We start from the raw sequence: 25,278 nt of genomic DNA, 5'->3' as shown, positions 1-25,278 counted from the left end.
AATGGACGAGATTAAAATCATGACCAGCTTTTTATAACGAGGATTTCGGATCATTGAAATAAATCATATTGTTAGAAAATCTAGCTTTCTTTTCATCTTTTATCATGTATATATTTTCAGATTGCGAAATGGCACGCTAGAATTTTTTGCATGAAATCAACCGTGTCTCAAGTTTGCGAATTAATACCCTGTAGACTTTTCGCATAAAAACCAATTTAAAAATGTGGAGCACTTGAAAATAAAATCAACTCTGATCAAAATTTATTGAAAATCAAAGTTTCCCAAACCCCAATTTTATTAATCTTTTTTCCACATGTCTTACCACTTTGCAAAATAATGCGAAATATCCTTTCAAAAATTACTCAACGTCAAAAAAATCCCCCAAATTTCAAATTTTATAAAGATTTTTTACCCGTGTTATAACTTTACAAAATAATGTGAAATACCACCCTGAAAATTTTCTTGAACAAAAACCAATCCAAAAATGTATATTATTCCAAGAATAAAATGAATTCCCCTCTCAAAACCTTATTAAACTACAAAAAAACCCCCCAAACCCCCAATTTCAATTAAACCCCGCCATTTCCATACCGGAAGCGCCATCCTCATCACAGTCGAACCGCACCATCGTTGTGGACGTCACGTTGGACGGTTTTCTGTCCTGGCCGCCCCACTCGTCATCATCATCGTCGTCATCCTCCTCCTCGTGACCACCTCGTCGACACGCCTTCCGATCACCAAAGTCCAACTTGTCCAAAACCAAGTCTTCACACCACACGTCGGACTTTTCCCCCTCCACCGAGAAACACGGGTTGGATCCGTTCGATCTTCCCCCACCACCACAACCGGAAGTTCCACCCCCTCCCCCACCACCCACGTTGTTTCGGTCTCCGCCAGCCTCATACCGGACGCTGGTGTTCGTATCCCGCTACAACAATAAAATTATGACGCGCACATATTAGTCAAGGTCAAGAAGATAACGGCAAAAATTTTGCCAGACTTGCAAATATTTGCTCACCTGGCGGTGTTGTACGTTTACATTACACAATAAAATTCATGGCCAAAAAACCAGCTTTAATTTACACATTTGGTTCTACCTACCCGACAATATGTAAATGCGCGGCTTTACACAATAAAATTTATGGCCAAAAAAAGAAAAAAAAATGTTCGGGAAATATTAGTTTACATACTAATTTCTGCCTAAAAACTTGTACATAAATATGTACAATGGCTGCCCGTGCGTGTAACATGTCGACGAAAAAGACCAACTTTTTCCACCAACAATAGGCCACCTCCATACCGAATGGAAGCCTCATTCTTTACAGGTATTAAGCAAATATTAAAGCAAATAAGGAACCACAGGGGTAAAAATGTCAATAAGTGTCGGTTACATATGTACTTATCTCTCGGGTATAAAAACCCGCTCGGACGCCACTACCAGCATCATCATCATCCCCACTACAAAAACTACCAAAAATATACCGATAAGCCACCGTCGAGATGAATACCCTCATCAAAATCTTTGCCCTTCTCGCCCTCTGCATGGCGATTGCCACCGTGTACGCTGCAAACGAGGCGCAGGACGCTGCTGCTGTTGAGGTAAGACTTTTATATATTTCCGGAGGAAAAATTTGAACGGCATTTTCCTGCAATTTGGCCCAATTTTCTGCATAAACTTTGCCTAACTTGTATACATTTTAATGAATTTTCTCCGGAAATTTGACCCAATTTTCTCCCCAAAAACTTTATGCAGGGCTAATTTTTGTGCAGAAAACAATACGGAACATATCTTTCTGCAGAATAAAACCTTGCAAAATTTTATCCAGGATTATGCAAATAAAAATAGACAGACTACAATATGCATTTTCGCTTTTGTCAAATCCTGCACAACTCAACGTACTGATTTCTACTCAGAAGTTCTAAAAAAATATATACATCTTGTCCACTAATTAACTCTCTCACTCTCTATTTTTGCAGAAAGAAGCCAAGTGGCGTAAGTGAAGAAGAATCCAATAAAATAACCATTTCGCTTGACTTTTATGTATCACGAGACAAAAAAAATGTTCCTAAACTTATCCCTCCAAAAAGTTTGGGACTCGTTTCTAGAAAACTTTTCTTTTGTTCTCGAGGGGTTCTCCATATGCTGAATTTCCCACATGAGAAAAAAATGGGAATTTTAAATATGGAGAGCCCCTCAAATTTAATGGAATGATGATTCAATTTTAATAATTTTATCTTTTTTCATGTCGTCAGTCTTCCCCGGATTTTGGATCCCACTCCCAAGCTTGAACCCACCAGCAGGAAATGGGTCCGGTTAATACAAATATGCATCAGGGGCATAGTTTGGTACAATTTGCACATCAAAATTATGGTAGAGGGACAGACAATTTGAAATAAATCGTACAAAAAGTATAGTAGCAGCATTTACATGTGTTCCAACCACGTGGTCATGCATATTCCATCCCTACATTTCTTGAGGGGTCAACACGAGTCTCAAGTTTCCCATTACGTACAAGGTCACATTAGACCGTTCCATCAATTATTCTCACCTTTCCCATCGCATCTTTCTCTTGCCACATCAATCGGCCTACTCACAACGCAAGGCTCGCAATAACTAGCAAAATTTGCCAAAATTTTATAAAAAAATTGGCTGCAAAACGATGCAATTTTTGTTCACAAATTTACCGAGACTGAGAATCTTGGATAAATTTAATCTACCGAAATGGTCTGTATGCTCAGAGAGCTATTTCGCAAAATTAATCCTCCCCATAGAAATTACAGGTAATTCGTGAAAGCTTAATCAAAATAGGGTATTACGACTATACGTGCTTATATCTTTGTGTGCAAAATCATGTTTTGCAAATCCCCTCATTTTTGGAGCTTTGCAAATTTCATAAATAAGACGTCGTCGAGTGAGTCCGCCGAATAATAAATATGTAAATTAATTAGTAAATTTTCCGAAAGCTTGTGGCCAATAAATAAATAAGATCATATTCATATGTTCAGAAAGAGTGTGGCTTAATAAATTCATACTACTTTGCTTACCCACGGGTACCCTTCATAGGCGGCGGACCCCCGTCCCGCGAGGTACTCTTGGTACTGCGACACCACGCAGAGGAAAGCGTACACCTGCACAAAAAAACTTGCAAATTACCAGTTTTTTACCCAACCGCATCACCACCACTACCCAATTTTCATTTGCGTCTTATTTATTATGACCAGAGGGTGGATACATATTTACGAAAAATCGCTGAAATGTGCTTCGTATTTGTGAAAAAAATCCAGAAAACTTCGTCCCAAATCGTTGAAATATTTACAAAATATATGTATTTTTTAAAAAATATGTAAAAGATTTCTATATTTCTAAAATAATAAAAGAAATATGTATACACCTGAAAGCCTAGAAATATGCTACAATATATAAAAATATTTTGAAATGTGTTTTTAAAATTTTCGAAAAAAGCCGAAATATTTATGAAATATGTAAGCAAAAAATATAAAAACAAGAATATTCACAAAATTTGTATTCTTGAATATAGTACTTTAAATATTTGGTGGTCCAATTTCTTTGAGCAAAAAATATCGCTCAAATTTTCAAATCGTTGAAATGCTTGCAAAATATATGCGCATTTTTGAAAAAAAATATATAAAATATTTCCGTATTTTCGAAATAATAGCGGAAATATTTACATGTCTGCAAATCTAGAAATATGTATTTAACAATACGTAAAAATATTTTGAAATTTTTGTGATCTAGAAAAGCTACACGTACAAAATTTGACCATCGGTCGTCATCAAATAAAAAAGTTGATCATAAATACATATCCGCCCTCTGATCATTACATAAGGAACCGTGCACATACATATTCCACGTTACAAATGCATATTTACTACAAATTCCTTCCCCGAAACAAGTGCATTTTTTTCAGCCCAAGTAAAATACCAGCGTAGCATCTGCATCAGCAACTCCCGGTCCCACACGAAATTCAAGGTTACGCTAGTCACCCATGCACGGGCACGAACGAACGAGTATGCAAATACACACATATTTCTAACAGCCGGTTTTCAGCAAATAGTCGGAATTCTTCCTCTCTCCAACAAACACCTCAACCTTTTTTGCACACATTATTATTTGCACATTATTCGCACATTTCGCCAAAGTCAAGGTAAGCCAAACTATTGTTTATTTATTTGTTTAGTCATTACGTTAATAAAGTTGAGGAGAAAGTCGAGTGTGATTGTGAGACTGGTGACGATACCCCACCAAGCGTCTTGCGAGGGGGCATGTTCCATGTACAGGATCTATAAATAGATACATAAATTCATGTAAATTGGCCCCACTTTGCATATTATGTAACTCTCTCTCTCTCTCACGATTATGTTAATCACGGTGAAAGTGTCGATCAAAGTGTGGAGTGGGACGAGGATGAGCCACGGGACGAGGTAGCCGCGCTTATCCTGAGAGAATAATTAAAATTCAGACAGAAAATGGGTGAAAGTATGCCCGAGTAAAAATTTGGGCTGATTTTCTGCACAAATTTGGTACTATTTTCTCCACAAATCTTATGTAGGATTAGTAGTATATAAAGGGTGTTAATAAAGTCCGATCCCATGAATTTTTTGGAGCGCGGTTGTTACAAATTCAGCTGGAACTTTTGAACCAGTGAAGTTATTTATTTCAAATTTTTACCATGGGAGGAACAACTAAACGTGTAAGTCATGAGCATCTTAGAGTTAAGATACAAACATTGCATCAGCAGGGGTTTAAACCTGCAGAAATTGTGCAAAAATTGGGCTGCAGCCGCAGAACTGTTTGTAAATGGAAGAACAAAAATTTTGTCCACGACAAAAAGCGACCCGGGCGACCCAGAAAGGTGTCACCTACCACAAAGAGAATGATTAAAAACAGACTTTACAAGAAAACCGGTAGTTCATTACGTAATTGTGCAAGGGAGTTAAATGACTCAAAACGCTATAAAGAGAAGAAGAACCAAATTAACTATGTGACCGTGCAAAAATTTGTGAAATCTACGAGGTGGGGTCACACAGCTTACAAACTAACCAAAAAACCTCTCATGTCACAAAAAAATATCGATGACCGTCTAAAATTTGGAGAACTCCTTCAGAAAAGTGGCCATTTGAGTGAAAAAAGACTTGGTGAAGAATTGCGCAGTCACATCCTTTGGACTGACGAATCTATTATTGAGCTATATCCAAAATTGAACCAACAAAATGTTCGTTACAGGACAGAAAACAAATCGGATGTACCATCAAGAGCAGTCCCAAAATTCGGGCTTAAAGTTATGGTAGCGGGTGGATTTTGTGCACGTGGCGTGACTCCTCTACATATCATACCAAAAGGCCAAACAGTCAATGCAAAGTATTATATGGAAAAAATATTACCTATCTATTTCGATAGCATGGGGAACAAGGAAATATTTCCGAATGAAAGAAAAATAGTTTTCATGCAGGATGGTGCTACAGCCCATACAGCAAAAGCGAGTTTGAGTCTCATCAAGACGCAAGTTTCAACGGTCTGGAGCAAGGGGGTGTGGCCCGGAAACAGCCCAGATTTGAATCCCCTGGAGAACCTGTGGTCCATACTTAAGGAAAATGTATACAAAGAACCACAACCCCGGACGAGGGAAGAGCTAGTAAAAAAAGTTCAAGATGTATGGAATTCGATTCCCACAGACACATTGGAAAAATTAGCACAGAGCCTTAAACAAAGAGTTGAGGGCATGGTTAAAGTAAATGGTAACAAGACCAAATACTAAGGTAAATATGTCGAACATTTTTTGTAAGTATCACGGGTAGTTTTTTTTATACTAGCCTTCACTTTTTTATAGGAAAAATGGGATCGGACTTTATTAACACCCTTTAGTATTTATTGATATATGGCCAGCAGCCCTCATCAACTTTAAATATTACAGAGTTAGATATGTAAATGTGAATGTAATCGTAAATGTAATGTAGAGAGTAGTCAGAGGAATAGTGGGAAAACCTAGCTAGGATGGAGAGCTAGGAAAACCACTATCACCTCTGGGAATGTGGCCCAGAGGTCCATTCGGCTCTGACTACAGAGACACCCAGGCAGGACAAATGAGTGATAGAGATCATAGGTAGATCTCACGGGAGAGTGGTGATATCCAAATGAGGACGGCACCGTGAAGGCGGAAGCAAGACGAATGAAGGTTGTTGGGCGGGGCGTCCACGGACCACAAAATACCCTAGCGCCCTTTCGGGCTCGGGCTAAGTGTCCCCATATGGCCTCAGCCGGGGCCGATCGACACTACCCACTTGCCCCTTCATCCCTTACAGCACAACCGGGTCATGGGACCCCCGTAGCCCCGACTACGCTGCCCACCGCCATGCACGACCCCGCTCCCACTCTTCCACCAACCACCCCCCATGGTCACCACCCCGACATATCAAACAATGACCTACCTGGGGGAGTCCTCCTGGCGTAGATCCTCCCGTGCACTGAGTCCGGCGAGATCCGTCTTCGCCTGATGGCTCAGCTTGTCGTTGCTGGGACGGGTGTGGCAGGGGGTGTTACCAGGCACGCAGGTGGGGGGTGTGAGTGGACGAGGCTCACATGGCGAAATGGCCTTGGGACACACTTTTTATGTAGGATTAAACTCAACTCAACTTAAACTCAACTTAAACTTTTGGGCTGAAATTATGCAGAATACAATACGCATCTAGCTTTTGTTGATTACTGCAGAATTCGATACAGTGATTTTTACTCGGGTAGATGAAAAAAAGAGTTAGCTTTTCTTACTACTTGTAGTCCTTTGAGGAGCACGATGGATGCCACAAAGCCGGCAATCTCGCAGAGAAAGTCCACACAAATGAGGACCATGTCGGCTGCGAAAAAAGGACCACGTATAAAAGAACATACCCGGGTATTTAACTTCCCAGTGGCCGCGGAAGCGTGAGAGGACAATGTCCCCACGATTGTTCGATGTCCCCATCATCTGCCCATGTTATGCAAACCCCTCCCTCCCCTATCCCACAATGTTAATGTCCCCAGACGTCCGCGGCCACTGAAATATTCTCCACTTAATTGTGTTATTTTCTCCTTCTTACTCGTGGGAATGGGTGCATCTGGTGGTGGAAGCGTTGAGGCAGTGGCATTCGTGGGGGTGGTGGTTTTCGTGGAATTTGACGAGGAAAAGAACTGTCGAGAGACCACCTCGTTGTAAGAAACGTTCCCAGTCAGCAAGGCGAAAAGGAGGAAGTAAACCTGCCAAAAAGGAGAAAGTTAAAAAGAGAGTACGAAAATATCTTCAAAGAAACACGGGTTGACATTTGATCGAAATATTGCCATTACTCATGACAAGTTGCAATAATTTTGCAATAATAACATAATAGTATTATTGCAAAATTTTCAAGTGACAATTTTGCAATAATAATGTTCATCTGGCAAAATGTTCATTTAACAATTATTATTGCAAAATTGTCACAAGACAATTCTTATTTTTTCACTGTAAAATTTTCAGGTGAAAATTTTACACTAATAATTTTCAGATGCATGTTTTGCAATAATAATTAACAAGATTTATTCTATAAGATAACAGGAAAAAATGGAAACTTTCAAGACAACTTTTATTTAGCGGCAGAAGTCATTTAATAAAATTTTTCCAAATTTGAATATTTAAAAATCGAGGAATTTGCAAAATATGAGTTATACACAAGGCTATAAAAATAATTGTGTTGTCCTATTTTGATTCCGTGGTCATGAATTATCTGTAATTTCGATTGATCCCCATGAAGAGGATGAGTTTACGAGATAATTTTGTGAAATGAAAGCATGCTCAGTAGCTGATGAGTAAATTTGGAAAAATCTCAAGGATTATGCGTAATCTCGTAAATTTCACAAAAACTTGACAAGTCATAATATTGTTATGAGAAGTTTGTCGTGAATACGCCCATTGTGACTCACTCTTTTTTCCCTACAAATTATTGCCTCTCGTTTCAACGCATTGTTACCACAGCTCGAATATATATCTACGAGAAGCAACTGAAGTGTGTATTCAATATTTATGATAGAAACACCAAAATATGCACAATAATATTTACAAATTTGAATTTTTGTATTTTATGCTCGGAATTTTTTGCGATCAAATTTCTTTCAGCAAAAAAATTTCGTCTTACATATTTACAATATTTACAATATATTTGAAAAATTCTCTGAAAGTTTCCGTATTTCTCAAATAATAACGGAAATAGTTATGTAAAACTATTTTGAAATTTTTGACGATCTATTCAAGTTAGGGAACACACCCAAGAAGTTTGTCGTCATCAAATGAAAAGCTTGAAAATAGATGCATAGCCGGACTCTGAGTATTACATACTTTGCCAAATAATAATACTTCCCATTTTTCACCATTACCAATTACAAGCCAGCCCTTTTTACGTCTATATTTATGGTAATGCTACATTATTTAGTGTGTAGCCTCGGTGTTTAGCTTCTTGCTGGTTTGCTACATTTCTTGCACTGCAAAGCAAGAAATGCAAGAAATGTGAGGTTCAAGAAACTGCAAGAAATATGCGCCATCCAAAGTTTCTTGCGCCTTGTATTTCTTGCAGGTCAAAATATTTAGCTTAAAAAACACTTAATTCTTGCAAGTGGTTGCTTTCCCCCGAAACCCTGCTCAGCTTGACTGCCTTTCCCAGAGGGGATTACACAAGAGATGTTATCCCATCAAAAAACAGGCAAAACAAAAACTTTCTTCTTCTTTGAGCCTTCTATCTCCTCCACCTATCCGCCTCCTGACACGGAACAAGGCACGCTCCAAAATTGTGGGCTCCACTTCCGCTACCAATAAAATACTTTGAACATTAAGAGAGAGGATAGATCGCATCATCAGCGAAATAAAGAGCAGGGCGGGCACATACACAGATACGTTGCTTCACCGACGAGGAGCCGTCAATCACGCCACGCCGCATTCCAGACTCAGGATGGAGGTCTCCCAGCGTGTGCGATCCAATTTTGAGCAAACTAGGGTCAATCGATCACAAATTGAATTAGCATAAAATTTGCTAAAGATGTGATCTCCTAATTCGCAAAATTGGCGAGATATTTGCATCCAAAGAGGAGAAAACGCGCCTTAAAGTCGACAAATTTTACACTTTCCAATTTTACCACGCGTTTTCTCCTCTTCGGATGCAAATATCTCCGCCAAATTTGCGCATAGGAAATCGTTTCAGTTGCAAATTTTATGCTAATTAAATTCGGACACTAGTTTGCCAAAAATCGGATCGAATACGCTGGGAGACCTCCCTTGTCAGACTGACTTTCTCCTCCACCACGAAACATCACTTTCTCCACCAGACGAGCCGGACCGCTATCGCCCTGTGTACACATATCTATGCAGATTATGCTCCCGTCCCCCATGGGGAGTCTTTAGGCTAAAGTTTTCCACAAAACTGAAAGCCACATAGTTTTCTCCTTAAACTTTCCAACCACGAAATAATGGCCGAAAAATCCTTCTTCGGTTCCATCATCATCGTCCCATTTAAAACTTTCAAGTGTCGCATGCATGCATATGTCAAATTCCAAGTTATAAGGAAACTTAAGAAATCTTGGAAATCTGCACCCACCAATTAAAACCTTCAAGTGTTCCATATATCAAACTCCACGTTATATTCGACTTCCTTAAAGAAATCTTGGAAATTTGTACCTAAAAACCACCAAATTCACGACATATCGTCCCATTTAAAACCTCAAATATTGCACATGTCAAATGCCATCTTTAAAGGAAGGAAATCTTGAAAATCTGCACCCACCAACCGCCAAACTTACGACATGCCCAATAAATATGCCACCAACCACCATCGACTCTCCGGGGCATGAAAATACCTACTGTTTGCCCATACTTTCTCCACTCATTTCAGCTTATCTCACCCTATTTTCTTATTTTTTAAAACCAATATCATCTCTCGAAAAAAATCCTCCCGTTTAAAACCTTCAAATGTCCCATCCCAAGGTACACATAATCGACTTCTTTACCTTAGAAACCTTTGAAATCTGCACCCACAAAACTCATACACGACGACATCCCCAATAGGCAAATATGCCACCAAAACGCCACCAGCCAGACCACCAACATCTCTCCAGGACACGAGGATGCCTCGTATCTGCCCATACTTTCTCCTCCACTCGACTCATCGCATCTCATCTCGTCCCATTTTCCTCTTTCTTAACCAACATCATCTCGAGACGAATCATCTCCGTTTAAGACCTTCAAGTGTTGCACATATCAAATTCCAAATTCGACCCCTTTAAAGGCAAGAAATCTTGAAAATCTGTACCTACCAACAGCCAAAATCACGACATATCGTCCCGTATGTCAAATTCCAAGGTATAATCGACTTCTTTAAAGAAATCTGTACCCACCAAAGTCATCCACGACATTCCCAATAGATAAATATGCCACCCAAAGGCTACCCACCAACCAGACCACCACCACCATCTCTCCCGGACACGAGGATGCCTGCCTGCCCATTCTTTCTCCTCTCCACTCGACTCATTTCATCTCATCTCATCCCATTTTTTAACCAACCGACATCATTTCTCCGACCGAAAAGGGATTCAGCAAAAGTGAAAGCATTCGAATTCCAGCCAACCACTAGACCAAATCAGTTCCAAATTACGCTCGCTTTCTCCTCCTCGTCGTCTCCCTCTTCCACTTGAAACCAGCGCATCAGAATCTCCGCAATCCAATTACACAACAACAACAACACAAAGAAGAACAAGAACAAGACGACGCTTTCGGTTTGCCTGCACAAATTCAATAAGCAAAAAAAGAGGAAAAAATTGGGGCTAAACTGTGCCGAAGGATGTGACTACGACTACTTTTACTTATCTCGCAGCCTCGAAAAGGAGGTGGATTGGATTTGCATGGGGGAAAGTAATTAAGGAAGTGGGATTCGACATGAGGGCGAAATTTATCACTTCGCACTCCCTCCCGTGACGAGGTGGTCGTCAGAGTCGTGGGCGAAAAGGCGAGCGAGGATGCAAATTCGGAGAGGAAACAAACACTCCAAAATTCAATTAGTACTTTGTCTCCGTATGGAGGCTAAAATCCAATCGAATCCTAGACCACCCAATCTTCTCCTATCTCCCGTGAACAGGGACACTCTAAAAAAGTATGGGGAATCTTGTCAGGAAGGTGCTTATAACTCGGCAGGTTCTAATTTGCACTCAATATAGGAATTAGTTTGTCGAATTTTGTGTTAATCTCAAAAGCTGGATGGTATCATGCATAATTGTTTTTGTATAATCGTCTTGAAAGTTTCTTAGATTTTCTCCGAACTGTGTCTGCATAATTATGCGCGTAGTTTTCTGCATACGTCCTGCTGCATAAAATTTTTATGCAGGAACTTATGTAAGCTGTTCAAATTTTTACTAGGATCCGAGTAGAAATTATGGTGTCAAATTCTGCAATCGACAAAAGCTGAACTCTGCATACATTTTTTAACAGATCCGAGTAGAATCACTGTGCCAAGTTCTGCAGTAATCAACAAATGACAAAAGCTGGATCATGCATACATTTTTTAACGTTATCCTCCAGAAAATCTTTATCCATTTTATTCTGTAGAACCTAATTCTTCCTATCTTGTTTTCTGCACAAATCGCTGTCTCTGCATACAGATTTTTGTAACAAAATCCGGCCAAATTTTCAAGTTTTTACTCGGGATCCCATTTGTCACAAAAAAACTACTCCCTTAAGTTATTTAGTGTTCCACATATTTACACCCGAAACCATGTCCCATTCGATACCCAAAAGTTTCTCCGCCACGCAGGGAGTGATTAGTGAGAACAGAGTCAACTTTTCCCAGAGGAAAAAAACTGTTGCTTTATCCCACTTTCCACGAGTGACACTTTGATGGGACCGTGTCGGACTTGTTGAGTAAAAGAAAGCAGCAGCAGCAGCCAATTCTGTCTCCTTTCCGACCCACACTTTCTCTCAGGAGGGAATCCGACCGAGCCACTTTTTGTCTCTTTTTGTCCCGAGGAGAAAGTCCGGGTCGCAAAATTATGACTGGTTTACCTGAGCAGCGTCCCACAACCATCTTCCCCTCCTCCTCCTCCTCTTCCTTTTACATGATTTATGTCAACTTCACCTTCACCACAACTTATTTTCAACTTTTGGTCAAAGAGAAAGCAGTGAATCAGCGAGCCAGGTGGGTTCGTTCTGACGTCTTCTTCTTCTCCACGTGAATATAGAATTATTATACCCACAAAAAAACTCGTCTCTCGAGCTATACGCGTCAGTGTTTCGTTTTAGGTTTCCGGAAATTTATTGTGATTCCCACTTTTTCCCACTGCAAAGTCCACTTTTTCCCTCCGAAAATCCCACTTTAAACAATGATTCGTTTCTTTCTTTTGCGGGTTTGCCACATTTTTTTCACTGTAAAGCAAGACCCGAACGAAATGCAAAGTGCAAGAAAATGCACGAAATATGCGCCATCTAACCACGCGCCCTATGAGCTATTTATAGCCGCGAGGCGGACATAATTTCTTGCGCGTTTCATGCAGGTCACAAAATTTAGCTGCAAACGACCACTTTCTTGCCCTAATTTCTAGCAAGTGGTTGCTCCTTGGAGGTGAAACCCTGGTGGCTCCCTTCCTCCAGCTGCCACTCAATTATGGCTTCAAAAGCTGAAAACTTTGCCCCACGAGAGCAGTGAGGCGAGGCAGGCAGGGCGAGGAGAAAGTTGCCTACTTTCTCTTCTCCCGGGGTCACTCAATTTATTGACTTGACCACCACGAGAGACGAAATCATCTCGTCATGACGTAATTATGACACGAATTTATCTCGAGGGGGTCTCTCCATAATTGCGAAAATACACATCATTAATCCTGCCACTTAATGGATCCATGGCGCTTGTGTGCAGTTAGTAGTACTGGCGCCGTTACACCAATTAGGCAGCCGGGATAAATGCGAGGGGCATGTGGTGCGAGAGGAGGCGTGCAGAAGGGATGGCATCCGTATGTTTTCATACCCGTGGGAAAATCCACGTGTGGAAATTTTCGGCACGTTTTTAGAGCGAGAGAAGTTTTCTAAAGAGAATTATAAGAAGTTTTGCGTGTCTCTTGTACAGAAAAATGTGTTCTGCAACATCTTCCAAAATGGGGTACATATTTCGCACAAAATATTTCTACATAACTCATTCCACACAAACATACGAATTTATTTCCACTCTGAAGAAAAAATTGGGCAGAAAAATTTTTAAGCCAAGAGTTTTGCATTTAAAAAGTTTTGCATTTAAACAGTTTTGCATATCTCGTGAGCAGAGAAATGCGTCAATTTTCTGCACAATCATCCAGTTCTCGACAGAAAATGTCAACATAGTTCATTCCATGCAAAAATATCTTGCACATTTACACCGACAATTTTAAGCAGAACGATTTAAGGATTTTTTTGCATGTCTCTTCTGCAGAAGAATGCGCAAATTTTCTGTATAGTCATCCAGAACTATTTTTTGCATAATTCTTATTCCACACAAAAATATTCCGCACATTTATTTACACTCTAAGGAAAAGTTTATGAAAAATTGTATAGAATTTGGCAGAAAAATGACCTAATTCTCTTTTCATAAACAAATATTTGTAAGATATTTTTAAAGACTTTTGAATGTCTCTTCTGCCGAAAAATATGTCAATTTTCAAAATTAACCCATATTATTCTAAAGAACCTCCCCAGAATGGGCATGCATATTTCGGCACAAAAGTTTCTACAAATTTAGTCTCAAACTACAAGTTTAGACTCAAATTTAGGCAGAGAAAGTGTGCAAAAAGTTTGCCGAAAAATGTGTCAATTCTCTGTTCATTCTGCCCCCTAATTGATGACACCTCGCCTGCACCACCCCCGAGAAGACGGAGACTCTCCGCTACTAATGGACCTCTCGGGATGGGTCTCACTCATATCCGTGTCTCCTCCTCGTCACTGATAATAATTCGCACGCTGGGGGAGGGGGCGCAGTCGGAGAAAGTGTTGGAGAGAGTGGTGTGTGTGAAGAGGTGTCAAATTAAATGGGTCGAGACAAGGATGCCTCATTTCCTCTGTAAACACATGCAGCGCTGGTAATTCCACGGCTGCAACGGGCAGATGTTGCTACATATTTCTCCCAAAAGAAGTTATGTCATTACGTACTCAACATGCATACGGAGCCATCCTTCATCACCCCAAATTCCAATCCTCTCTCTCCATTTCCTGGATTTATTCGGCTTCATTTCCTCTCCTACGACGAGATTCAATCCGCACGGAGCTATGCATGCATGCGAAATACGGCCTGTTACCCAGCAGAGAGAATTGGGTAAAAGTAGCAAGGTTAGTTCTTGGTCAGTTATACCCGAGTGAAAATTTGAACGGCTTTTTACTGCAGAAGTTTGACCCTGTTTTCTTTATGCAAAAAAAAGATTTTTGCAGAAAACTATGCAAATTATGACTATGAACATAACCAGAAATATGCACAAACAGTTATGCAGAATAAAACCGATAGAAATTTTGTGCAGGATTATGTACCAAAAATTATGCAAAATACAATATACATCTTGGCTTTTAGTGATTCCTGCAGAATTTTACACACCGATTTTTACCCGGGCTTTGCTTTTGGCACTATACTATTTCCACACGAGGCTGCATACATACGCATCCCAAATATGTTACCACCCTGGTAAAAACTTTCTCTCTAGCCACGGTCAGTCCGTTAACGGTTTTTTTGCCACTACATTACTCACCCCACAGTCTTTTCACTGGGCAATCATGCTAATCCGTTTTCTCCCTCGGAAATCTGAAAGTGTGGTGATTTCGTTGTCAAAGTGAAAGTTGGGTGGCAAGTGGAGGCTGGCTATTTAAATTCTGGTCAAATCTTTCTCCTCCTCATGCTGTCGAGAAAGTGTGAAACTGATTTCCCTCCGGGCTTTCGGAGCGCAGATTAGAAATGCAAATGCGATTAATTCCTCATTTGCTGGATATTTAAGGGACACCCAAATTCGCGTTTGTTTTGGGAGAGGAGCGAGGTGCAAGTGGGGAGCGAGTGAAAGTAGCGGCTGGGCTGTCAAAATGTCACAATTTCTCAGAATGTCATCCTCCTCCTCGTGTACGTACAACTTTATCCAAATCCAGACGAGGTAATTTATCCATCCGGCCTCATTTTCCGCCCGTCACTCACAAACAAGAACACCTCTGATCCCGCTCCGCCGACACGGATGGGTGGGTCTCTCAGAAGAAGAAGCAGGGAGGAGGACCGTGCATGACGGACGCGGGGATGAGGTCGGAGGACGTGACCTCTCGTGCAGTGCAAAAAATCCATGATATTTCCACCCTCCGTTTTACTTGGTCGCATAATTACGCTATGATTTCGATATCTAGCGGTGAGCTAGTAAAGTTTTTGGGTTTAAACCCTGTAGGAAAATCAACCAGTGGAAAATCGAATTTTGCTGTCCCGACGAAATTGTGCATCTTTTTCTCTAGATTTTTCTGCAAAAGTTTGTGCAGAAATATGTAAGAAATGTTTTGTGCAGAAATTCTGAGTTATTATGCAGAAATGTTCTCCCCAAACATAAAGTTCTGAGGGAAAATGTGCAGAAAATTGGCACATTACCGATTATACTCCGTTTTACTGGGTGGCAAAATAGTGAAACTAATTCAAGGCTTTTACTACATTTTATCGAAAATTGTACGAAATCAGTATCGCACCTAAAAATTTGTAGTCATTTACTAAAGTACCAGAATTTCTGAAACTCGTACCAAACAAAGGGAACCCTGAACCCCTCAAACCCAATAAAAACTCCGGGTAAAACCTAGTTCTTTTTCCCTAACCCACATCCATCCCGCACCACCCTTTCCCCGTCCATCCACCTGTACATTACATATTATACGTGTCTCGGTCTCGTGGCCATGTAGTAAATAATCCATCGCACGGACGCCATCCCACCCACCCACCCACTCGGATGGCAAGACCAATTTTCTCCAAAGAAGATGGAATAATTTTTCAACTTTCCCCATCTCCCCGTCTCCAGCGGATGGATACAATGACGACGATGATGAAAAGATGATCACAAATGCCATAAATCTCCGAGAGGGCATTCTCCTGATGAATTTTTCCCACTTTCTCCGCACCCAGTGAAAGTAAACAAGAGACCAACAACAACAATGCCGAGAGAAGAGCACAAGAAAAAGTACACACGCCCATTCCAACAAACCGTCCAAAAAAGTGGAGAAATCGTGTGTTTTCACTTTGCCAAATTTATTTTTTTGGGAAAAAAATCATCCCAAAAAGTGGAATTATTTCAGAAATATTGTCAAACTCTGTCCCGTTCAAAAGTTATGCAAGGTCAAAATAGTTTCCCAAATCCTACTTCATTTTTTATATAAAACTTTCACCTCTAATAACTTTTTAACTGGGAGACCTATACAAATTTGTGTAGCTCTCTCTCTTTCCATTAATCGGTTGACATGCCAACCGATAAATGGTCCCGTTTGTCACAGAAACTGTCCTACTGAATTATTTAGCATTGTCTTTTTATGTACACCGAAATTATGCATAAATCTGCATATTTTTCTGACTGTGCATGGTATATAAAGTGAAAATTTCTGCACAAAAGCCCTTCCAACTTTTACTCGTGGAGTTAATTCTATTTCTGAAATGCTTCCGATTTCTGGGTGCATAGATTTTGAACAAAAAAATAACGACGTAATATTTCGCGTGTTAGCAAATTCCATCTTAAAATTCCACCTTTTTTCCCACTGTGCACGAATCTCTCTCATATTCATCTCTCTCTCTCCCCTCATATTTCTCTCTCATCACGAAGAAGACCCAGAAATGAAATGAGACTCACAAATCAACCCGTCTCATGCAAATTGCTTTCTCCAAAACACGTTATCTATCTACTTTCCACTTACCAGCGTGTAACACCCCGCTCCGAAAGATCCTTGGCGAACGGAATACTTGCAACAACACGTGGTCAGCACGGCCATGATGATAAGCTCTCTAAGCTAAATCCAACAAAAAAAATACAAAATCCTTCTTCTCCACTCACTCTAAACTGAGACGACCACGAACCAAGTCTGCCGTGAGACTGGGCCGGGTAACCGTCTCCTACCCGGGTTTTATTCTCTCTATTTTCTCCTCTCTCTCTCTATCAAACCCCGTCTCAACTTGTCAGACCCAACAAATGCGTACATGAGTACATATGTGGAACGAGTGGTCGCAACAATGAGGACGAGATGGACACAAAAATCGAAACACATTTACTCCGATGACACTTCCGGTTGTCGTCCTGTTTGCCTTGTTGTTCAAATTCGGGAGGAGGTGGGCGTTTCGTTGTAAAATCATATCGTAGCGGATCAGATAATTCCTATTTTTGAGGGGGGAGAATCCAACCGGAAAAAATTGCGAGTCTCGACGAGTACTTATAATGGCAGGGTTTCGTCTTTTTTTGCGGGTTTGCGAAATCCATTTCTTGCAGTGGAAAACAAGCAATGCGAGGTGCAAGAAACTGCAAGAAAAGTGTAAAAAATATTCGCCATATGAACTATTTCGTTGTTTTTAGCACGTTGCATTTCTCCCAGGTCAAAATATTAACCTGCTAAAAAGCCCACTTTATTTCCCTTATTTCTTGCAAGTGGCTCCATTTCCACCCGGCACACTGCTAATAACTTATTACCTACAAGAGAACAGGGAGCCCATTATTTAGTCCGCATCGTCATCATCATCATCGTCTTGATTAGAAGGAGAGGAAAAAGAAGGATGAAAAGAACGAGCCAGAGTCAATTCGAGGGGTCCTGCGGGAATGGTGTCGCTCATTTTTGGCGCCACCAATGGTGTACCATGTCCCGTGACCTTGACAGGCGACATATCTTGTGCTGAACCCCCGTTTGTGATGAAATTGTGGTGAAAAGAGCAATTCACGGGGCCGTGCGGATAAGGTGTTTTGACATCGCGGGGTTTAGCGTGACCTTCATTGGGAGCATGACCTCTACCAAAGCGACGACATGTCTCGTGCCGAGCCCCCGATTGTAGTGAAATTGTGGTGAAAGGAGGAGGAGGAATGCTTCACAAAGCCACGCGCGCTGCGGGTGGCAATAAAGTGGAATATCCATCATTCTTTCCGATGGATACTTATTTATTGCGTATTTACATACATACGGGTACGGACATGGGACGCCACTCTAAATAATAATAAATATTGCGGGCATCCACCCACCACCAGATTTGAGGGGAAATAAGCCTCCATTTTTTACGTGCTTATTGCAAAACCCTGTTCATAACCGGATGAGTGGGTTCATTCGTGACACGTGCTTCGGTTAAAGGAAAAATGTGCTTAAATATAGAAGAGCAATTTTCGAGTGGAATAAGCTACAAGTTGTTCTTAACTAATGAAGTAGTGACAATGGAGGCCCCCCAATGTATGCTATCAGACTTTAAGCAAATTAGTGTCAATCCATCACAAATTTAATTAGTATGAAATTTGCAAAGGATCAATTCGCAGGTTTGGCGGAGATGTTTGCATCCGAAGAGGAGAAAGCGTGTCTTAAAGTCGGAAAATTTTACACTTTCCAACACGCGTTTTCTTCTATTTGGATGCAAATCTCCCAAAACGTATGCCCATCGGAAGATCGTGCTGTTCGCAAATTTTATACTAATTAAATTTGTGAATTAAATTATCACTAATTTGCCCAAAATCGGATCGCATGCGCTGAGAGACCTCCATTGAAATTTACTACTAATTAATTATCAACTACTTTCTTCTGCCCCTATCACGCAGAGTCATGCAGAGATTGATTTGCCATATTATTTAGAGTACAAAGCCAGGTGGATGGATGGATGGCTGGCAGAGTTGAATATGGGCAGCAAAATTGGTGACAAAAATGTGCCGTGATGGTCCAATTTTGATCAAAATTGGGGACCAAATGACCCCATAAATCCCGTACAAAAACACATAACGCGTCTTCTCTCCACACCAAAAAATGCGAAATGGGTGACAAAAAGTGATAATAAAGCGAGCCCAAAGAATGGGGCAAATCCGAGCAGGGAGAAGAGAGGTGACCAAAAGAGTGAGGTGATGGCTTTAAATAATGGAATTATAAATATTCTCCATCTCGTTTGTTTGCTTATTATGCTCCTCTGTCCTCTTTTACTACTCTCCACTTTGACTCCCTTCCAGGGGATGTGCGTAACGTATGGGGGAATTCTTTGATTTTTTTTGCTACCGCGAAATTCCGGTAGGATTACGGATTACAGATTAATCAGCTAATCTCTAATTTAAATGCATACCTGGGATTGGGAAATTTACCAGGTGGATTGGGTTTATAAAATTAGTATGTAGCGGATTGCGGATTACAGTGATCTGACTATTTTTCGGATTACAATAAATTATGCATTCCATTAACATCGAAAAATCAGATTAATTAAAATTTTAATCTACACACATTTTAATTATTCTGTCGGTGAAAAGATGTTGTCCAGCAAAATTGTGAAAACAAATTTAGCCGTAAAATCCCTGCAGATAGATTCAAATTTTAATTAACCTGCTTTTTGGAAATTTCAAACTTGCATTTTATACAAAAACGACAATAAAAATAAAACCCTGGTGCAGACTTTATTTTCGGTTTTTAATAAAAAATAATTTTCCTTCGGCAGTAAAATGCTGTCCAAAAAATCCAGAAATTTTGGATTACGAGTTGGCTCATGGACTACGGACTATCCGATATTTTACGGGTTGGGATTACTGGATTACGGCTTACTCCATGATATTCGCACATATTTTTACACACAACCTGCCTAAAAATATGTGCCTACGTCCCCAATGAACATCCCCTCAGCGAACAGGACACAAACAAATTGTGTCACACAATAGTTCTCGGTAGTGACGACGGCGATAAGAATAACAATAATGACAAGCATATCGTATTATATTCTCCTCTCAAGACTGGACACAGTTTCACCCATGCCTTCCACCGCTCTTCGTTTGCTTAACGTGATAAGGATGCCGGACCATGATGGCATTTCCTTATCTCCGACTTGAGCACACATTACATACCAGGCCCCAAACCAACCAAAATAGCATAACAAACACCATTATTATTGTTATTATTAAACCAGCAGCAGCAGCAGCAATAGTCATTTATACGTAAAAACCACCTGCTCAAGAATACGACCCGCATTAAATTTAGATATTAATCATGCCCTCTGACACAGCGGTACATACATAAATTTTCATAATTTTGGAAACAGTGTTTCGTTTTTTGCTACATACATTTCGGGTTTGCTACATTGCGTGTACTGAAAAACAAGCAGTGCAAGAAATTGGAGGTGCACGAAACTGCAAGAAAGTGCAAGAAATGCAAGATGCAAGAAACATGCGTCCTATGAACTTTTGCAGCGGGGCGTAATTTCTCACACCTTGCATTTCTTGCAGGTTAAAATACCCGTAAAAACCCACTTTCTACCCCTAATTTCTTACAAGTAGTTACTTACTTTCACTCGAAACACTGTCACAATCCTTGCAAAATCCTTGCAAAAATCAGTGCTAATCCATACCTTCTATCCCTTCCAGATGCCGGGCGAGTTAAAAGACGCCGTTCCCGTGGTTCCCCTCCACGAGTGGAAGGGTGCCGCCGGGCGCTTATCTAAACTGGGTGGGTCGACTGGACGACCGGATTTTGTGGTGCGTGTCCCCGGAAGGGTGAACCTGATTGGGGAGCATGTGGACTACTGTGGATACGGCGTCTTCCCCATGGCCATCGAGCAGGACGTGTTTGTCGCCGTCAGACTGGTGCAGTCGGGACGTGGCAGTGGTCCGCCTCGTCTCATCCTGACCAACACGGCCACCGACCAGTATCCGCCCTTCAGTTGTGCCATCAAGGACGTCAGGTGGGCTGAGAGCTAAACTTTCCCTTTGTGCATTTCTCCTCCGAATGTGTAGTCAAGTGGTGGTCGAGCGGGTTAAATGGCTGAGAGAGAGAGTCGAGGTACTCAAAAAGTGAAACCTTACCTGCTCAAGTATTTGTCAAGGACTTGTTGCCATGGTTACACGGGTGGTGGTGACTGCCTTTTATACGAACCGATTTTAATATGATAGCAAGCATTCATTGTCAAATTAGTCTGCGTATTTAAATTTTTGTCGGGCACGGTTTTACTTTGGTTTCCAGAAAGTTGTAAAGAATGGACTGTGCTGTTCATATTTGTCATCTGGTTACCCAATTATAAGCAGGATTTGTATGCAAATTCATTTTTTGTTAAGTGAAGGTGAAAGGTGGCTGCTTTCTCTGTCGTTGTCATGGTAACCTGCTCTGACCGCATGATTTGTATGAAAATTCGTGTTATTTAAAGCTCTACAACGTATGTATAATATGTCGTGGTTGCTTTCTCTTCTCTGTATCGTTTGGTTGTCATGTTGACCTCTGACCTCATGTAATATGCAAATTCGTTATTTCAAGTTTTACAAAGGATGTATGACTGCTCTCTCTTTCGTTGTCATGATGAACTGTGACCTCATCGTTTTGCAGGGAGCACCTCTCCCTCCGCCGCCCCGGTGAGTCTCCTCCTTGGCACCTTTACTACCTTTGCGGGGTCCTCGGTGTTTTGGAGAGTCTCGGTTTGGAGGGGAAATTAGAGGGTGACACGTCCTTCGAGGTCGTCGTTGATGGCAGAGTTCCACCCCGCGCGGGCCTCTCCTCCTCCTCCGCGCTCGTCTGTGCAGCCGCGCTCACCACGCTCGTCGCCAACAAGGGCGACATGACGCGATCGGACCTCGCCTCCCTTTGCGCCCAGAGTGAGAGACATATCGGAACTCAGGGTGGTGGGATGGATCAGGCCATCGCATTCCTTGCCACGGCAGGTAAACAGCACGTCTAATTTCCATATTCGTGAACATGGATGATATTTGCCAAAATTCACAGCAAACATAATTTGCATATTTATGTAACTTCCAGGGACGGCACAGAGGATCGAGTTTCTTCCCACGCTGTCCGGCGAGAAGGTGACGCTTCCTCCGAGCGCTGTCTTCGTCATAGCCAACAGTCTCGTCGAAGCCAACAAGGCCGCGTCAGACGGCTACAATGTCAGGGTGAGGTTATAGGTCATAGGTCACACTTTTAGCCTATATGAAAATTCACACATTTTTGTGCAGAATAAATACTCTCGAATTCTGCAATTTTTTTTCCCACGCTTTTCCGCAGACATAAATGTGCACAAATCAATTATGCCGAATTGTGTGCCACATTTTTCTTCCTAAACTTTTATATGTAAATGTGCAGGATATTTTTCTGCGGAGTTTCATGCGTTTTTTCATCTAAAGCTATTTAAAATTCTATCAAAAATGGACGAATTTTCGATTTTGATACATTCTTTCATGCAGAATTCTTTAAAAACTTTAAAGAAATGTCGACCAATTAGTCAACTTTCATGCATTTTATTCCCCGCGTAGGTGGCCGAGTGTCGCCTGGCCACGTGGGTGCTGGCCAAAGCCCTTGGTGTGGCGGACTTTCTCTCCCTGGAGAAAGTTAAAGAGCTCCAAGTCGCGCTGGGAGTATCGCTGGACGAGATGGTGGCTCTGGTGGAGAAACATGTGCGAAAAGAGGCCTACTCAGCAGCCGAGGTGAGTGAGTTCCTGAGTGGTCCTTTTGATGTTGGAAAATGGCTCAGATATCAAATGCATGTCTAGATCGCGGCCGTGCTCTGCCTCCCAGTCGCCACTCTGGCAGAGAAACCACTCATGAATAGGATTCCCTTGGAGAACTTGAAGCTCAAGTTGTACCACAGGATTACCCACGTGCTCAAAGGTGAGAGGCAAATTCATGCATAATCCTCAAATCTACAAAGTGTCACCAATTTCGTGTACGACACTTGACCAAAATCCTAAAATTTGTTTAATGTATGGTTCAAGACTTGTAACATATCCCGTGGAAAAATTTGAAAGGCTTTCATGCAGAAATTGTCCCCTATTTTCTGCAACAAGATTTTAGGTAGAATTATGCACATCCCTTTATGCTGAATAAACCCGATATAAATTTTGTACAGGGTTATAAATATACAAAAAAATTAAGCAGAATACAACATGCATCGAGCTCTTGTCCATTACTGCAGAATTCGACACACCGATTTCTACTCGGGATGGCTCAAAAATTTGCAAAATCTGCAAACTTACCTTGATACTACAAAAATACATACATACAAATAGCTCTTGAACTTTCATACCCACCGAAAAAATCTGAAATTTCTTCTCACAAAATCGCCAACTTTATTAATTCCTACTTTTTTCAGAGGCCGCCCGTGTCGCCGAGTTTCATACTGCGTGCTGCTCCCCATCCGTGGATCTCGCCCGTTTGGGAGGACTCATGAATGCGTCGCACACTTCGTTGCGCGACCTGTACGAGTGTTCGCACCCCAGATTGGACGAGCTGGTGGGGTTGGCGCAGGGGATGGCGTACGGCGCGAGGTTGACGGGGGCAGGGTGAGTGAGCAGAATTACTCGATAAATACATTCCCCTGCCATGCATTGATTGAGCGACTCATCCATCTCGATCCGACCCCCGCTTTTCCGGCGGAGAATCATTTATCTTATTTTTTTACCCGCTGGACTGACACGGGAAAAAATATGCGGTGGCAATGTGTGTTTGACCACTCAGTCAAAGTCGCCTCTAAGTACGAGGAGTCATGTAAGTGAGAGAAAGAAAGAGGGAGAAAGTGACTCTGATAAAATAAAGAAAGCAGACAGAACTAGGCGAGGTTCAGGGTTCCTAAAAAAACAAGGGGCACAATTTTTTAAAGTTTTACCCGTATGAAAAGTGGTCCATTTTTCTGCCCAAGAAAGATAGGACAAAAATCCTCCAGAAAATTTTGGCATGATTCATTTCACAGAAAAATATCCTTCTATCCATTTATTTATGTACACTGTGGAAGCGTTTGGGCAGAAAAACTGTCAACTGTGCAAAATTATACAGAGTTTCTGAGATTTTGTAGAAGAATGTGTCGGTTTTCGTACATTTTAAGATAATCGACAGACAGGTGGGGAAAATGTTGTCAAGTGCTTCAATCTCGTTTTGAGCATGTGTCGATAAATTTGTCTGTCAAAGACAAGAGAAAAATTGTACAGATATTGAAGAAAAATGTGTGAAATTTCACCTGGATTTCGTCGATTTTCGTACGTATGACACACAGGTGGGAAAAATAGGGACGGAAATTTTTGCCCAATAATCCAATCTCATTTTGAGCACGTGTCCATAATTGGACGGGTGGGAAGAACCCTAGTTTTTGTGGGGAGAAAGGAGTTTGGGAGTCAAACGTGAGGAGAAGAGAAGGAGTGATTTTCTACAAATGAGCACTTTCTCTCTCTCAGAATCCGAGTCCAACCACTCAATGAAATCAGATCCCGGCTGACTTTCTCTTTGATGATAAACACGCTTTCAGTCATACCAAAATAGCTTCTGGTTTCCTATATGCTCCCTTTTTTGTGGCTATTATAGCACATTTTTCCCCACTATGGGTATCTGTATTGTGGTATTTTGTACCTATTTTGGCTACATTTTTTGCCACCATTTGGCATTTTTGTATCTATTTTGACCACAGTTTTTACCAAGTGGGTATCTGTATTTTGGCATTTTTTACTTATTTTGGCTACATTTTTCCACTATTTTGCTACTTTTATACCTATATTTTGACACATTTTTGCAATTGTGTTGTGTATCTGTATTTTGGCTACATTTTTTTCCCGCTAAATATATTTATTTGGATAAAAGTTTCATTTTTTGTTAATTGTGTACGTCGCAGGTGGGGCGGGTGCATGGTTGCGTTGTGCGACGAGGGTCAGTTGGCCCCATTTCTGGAGGGGTTGAAGAACAAGTACTACTCTTCCGAGGGGGACGAGGGGATTCAAAAACACGTCTTCGTTACACAGCCTGGCGCTGGAGCCTCAATTTTGGAGTGATCAGCTAATAATCAAGCTATTTCTACGATTGTTGAGATGCTAAATTTTTTGGGGGATTACAAACGTTGACAAATTTTTATGGTGCAATTAATTCATCAATTTTTGAATTTTTTCGAAATTGAGAAATATCTTTAAATAAAAAAGTATTTTCTAACAATAATGATTCCATTCTGTTAAGATTTGTAATTATAAATCTGTCAGTATTTTAAATATATTAGGTAATTAATTTTATTCCCATGCATAATTAAACTATGTCATACTAATGTGAAATATGTGAATGTGCAATATTTCTTAATTGTAAATAAATACAAATTCCTAAAAATAGCGTA

The 25,278-nt window shown here is 40.9% G+C and overlaps 2 protein-coding genes and 1 long non-coding RNA gene across 6 annotated transcripts in view; 2 read left to right on the top strand and 1 right to left on the bottom strand.

Annotated features, from left to right (window-relative positions):
• The window catches only part of LOC110858189, a 17,259-nt gene extending 170 nt beyond the window's left edge, over nt 1-17,089 (bottom strand). Inside the window, exons 1-7 of the mRNA XM_035858430.1 lie at nt 16,923-17,089; nt 7,093-7,249; nt 6,785-6,870; nt 4,375-4,458; nt 4,207-4,302; nt 3,046-3,129; nt 592-928 (exon numbers count right to left, since the gene is read on the bottom strand). Coding sequence (XP_035714323.1) covers nt 592-928; nt 3,046-3,129; nt 4,207-4,302; nt 4,375-4,458; nt 6,785-6,870; nt 7,093-7,249; nt 16,923-16,997 — 919 coding nt within the window. The 5' untranslated portion in view covers nt 16,998-17,089. The remainder of the gene's footprint in view (nt 1-591; nt 929-3,045; nt 3,130-4,206; nt 4,303-4,374; nt 4,459-6,784; nt 6,871-7,092; nt 7,250-16,922) is intronic.
• On the top strand, nt 1,436-2,427 carry LOC110858220. Its single transcript, XR_002548737.2, has 3 exons — nt 1,436-1,599; nt 1,978-1,993; nt 2,254-2,427. It is a non-coding gene; the product is annotated as an uncharacterized LOC110858220 (long non-coding RNA).
• LOC110858073 (N-acetylgalactosamine kinase) lies at nt 3,883-25,278 on the top strand. 4 transcript variants are annotated; one of them, XM_022106728.2, is made up of 8 exons: nt 3,883-4,166; nt 20,579-20,895; nt 21,531-21,862; nt 21,957-22,090; nt 22,451-22,621; nt 22,688-22,805; nt 23,287-23,476; nt 24,793-25,278. In XM_022106728.2, exons 2-8 carry the CDS (start codon nt 20,579-20,581, stop codon nt 24,947-24,949), a joined length of 1,419 nt encoding a protein of 472 aa, XP_021962420.1. In that variant the 5' UTR covers nt 3,883-4,166; the 3' UTR covers nt 24,950-25,278. The 4 variants fall into 4 exon arrangements, with proteins under 4 accessions (XP_021962420.1, XP_021962418.1, XP_035714322.1 ...); XM_022106726.2 differs by lacking the exon at nt 3,883-4,166 and adding an exon at nt 19,831-20,222; XM_035858429.1 differs by lacking the exon at nt 3,883-4,166 and adding an exon at nt 20,289-20,334.

The sequence above is a fragment of the Folsomia candida genome, unplaced genomic scaffold, assembly GCF_002217175.1.
Source record: "Folsomia candida strain VU population unplaced genomic scaffold, ASM221717v1 Fcan01_Sc020, whole genome shotgun sequence".
NCBI classification, from domain to species: Eukaryota; Metazoa; Arthropoda; class Collembola; order Entomobryomorpha; family Isotomidae; genus Folsomia; species Folsomia candida.
The sequence above is the reverse complement of the archived record's forward strand: the minus strand, read 5'-3'. Positions and strand labels throughout refer to the sequence as shown.

What these genes read in the sequence shown, in the direction of transcription:
- LOC110858073 (XM_022106726.2), top strand. An exon ending in CGCATTCCTTGCCACGGCAG is followed by an intron (nt 21,863 to 21,956) that starts GTAAACAGCACG and finishes TGTAACTTCCAG; the next exon opens with GGACGGCACAGAGGATCGAG. An exon ending in AGGCCTACTCAGCAGCCGAG is followed by an intron (nt 22,622 to 22,687) that starts GTGAGTGAGTTC and finishes ATGCATGTCTAG; the next exon opens with ATCGCGGCCGTGCTCTGCCT.